Consider the following 1306-nt stretch of genomic DNA (forward strand, 5'->3'; position numbering starts at 1 on the left):
CAGGTGCCCTCCCAGACACTTCCCTGCGTCAGGAGCAGAGGAGGGAGTTTCCTGCTCCTGCTGGAGCCCAGCCAGTCACTTTCTCATCATCCATCTTCTTAAGTGGAAGAGCAGATGGATCAGTCACTTCCTAGATACGAACCAAACACGGGTGCGTTTGCAGCCGGAGCTGCTCTTGTTTTGAAAGGAAGCGCCGGGCTGAGCCTTCCTGGCACCAGCCCCCGGGCCCCCCAGCCCCTCGCTCGGTGCTCCAGCCCAGCTGGAACCTTCTCTAGCTCTCCCCGCTGTATTTTTCTCCTCGGGGCTCAGCAGCTTCCTTATTTTGCCATGTTGTGTCGATGCCTTTCTCCTTCGAGCCCTGCCTGCCTTCCCTGCGCGCTAATCCCCTCCCGCTGAAGAGCAGCAGTTACAGGCTCCCTGTGAATCATTTCAAGCTGCGCTCAACAGATGCTGCTGTAACTTCGGGTTTTGGCACAGCTAAAAAGAAGAGGAAGAGGCCTGTGAGCTTTAAAGGAGGTGTGTGGTTGAAGCTGGCATGAAAACAAAAGCAGAGATAAGTCACATCCTATTTTTTTTCCCCCAGAACCTAAGCAGAAGCAAAACATCCTTTTGCTTTAGTCAAATTAAAATAAAATAGTCAAACAAAATCCTGCGGGGGGTGAACAGACCTGCTGACCTGTGGAGGGTGGGAACTGCAAGATCAGCTGTGTAGGAGCTGCAGGAGAACTGCAGTGCTGAACCACATTGCCTGAGTGCTCAACAGCCCTTGTTGTCCCCACGGGTGACAAAGCCCCACACCTAGGAGGGACATTTAAGCATAAACAGTGCAAACCAACAGCCCTGAGTGGGGAGCTCTGGGGCAGAGCTTGGCAGGGTGCTGTTATGTGTGGGGTGGGTAGTGCCAGGCCTGTGAAGAGGGGCTGCCTGCCCAGCCTCCTGCAGGGCTCGTGCTGGCCCTTGTCTGCTCTGAACCTGCGGGGTCTGGGCCACAGGTAAGCCCATGTTCAGAAAAAGCTGGTCTGTTTTTCTCTCTTTCCCCCCAGCTTCAAGCCCAGGTTCCTCCAGCAGCAGGTTTGTCCCAGCACCCCAGCCTGCCCGGAGAGGTGGCACCTGCAGCAGGACACCTGGCGTGCACCAGGGACAGGTGAGCTCTCCTTGCCCATCTGGGCTGTGAGCTGAGCTGAGCTGAGCAGAGCAGAGCAGAGCAGAGCAGAGCTGAGCTGAGCTGAGCTGAGCTGAGCTGAGCTGACCGCCCCGCAACGGGACCCGCTCCCGGCTTCGCCGCTCGCTGCGCGCCCACGCCCGG

At 57.4% G+C, this 1306-nt stretch overlaps 1 protein-coding gene across 1 annotated transcript in view; it reads left to right on the forward strand.

Moving 5' to 3' along the window:
* The first annotated feature begins 338 nt into the window (after positions 1-338).
* Positions 339-1306, forward strand: part of MMP28 (matrix metallopeptidase 28) — a 17927-nt gene continuing 16959 nt past the window's right edge. The window contains exon 1 of the mRNA XM_010003826.1: positions 339-500. Coding sequence (XP_010002128.1) covers positions 339-500 — 162 coding nt within the window. The remainder of the gene's footprint in view (positions 501-1306) is intronic.

This window comes from Chaetura pelagica, unplaced genomic scaffold, assembly GCF_000747805.2.
Source record: "Chaetura pelagica isolate M959 unplaced genomic scaffold, ChaPel_1.0 scaffold638, whole genome shotgun sequence".
Classification (NCBI taxonomy): Eukaryota; Metazoa; Chordata; class Aves; order Apodiformes; family Apodidae; genus Chaetura; species Chaetura pelagica.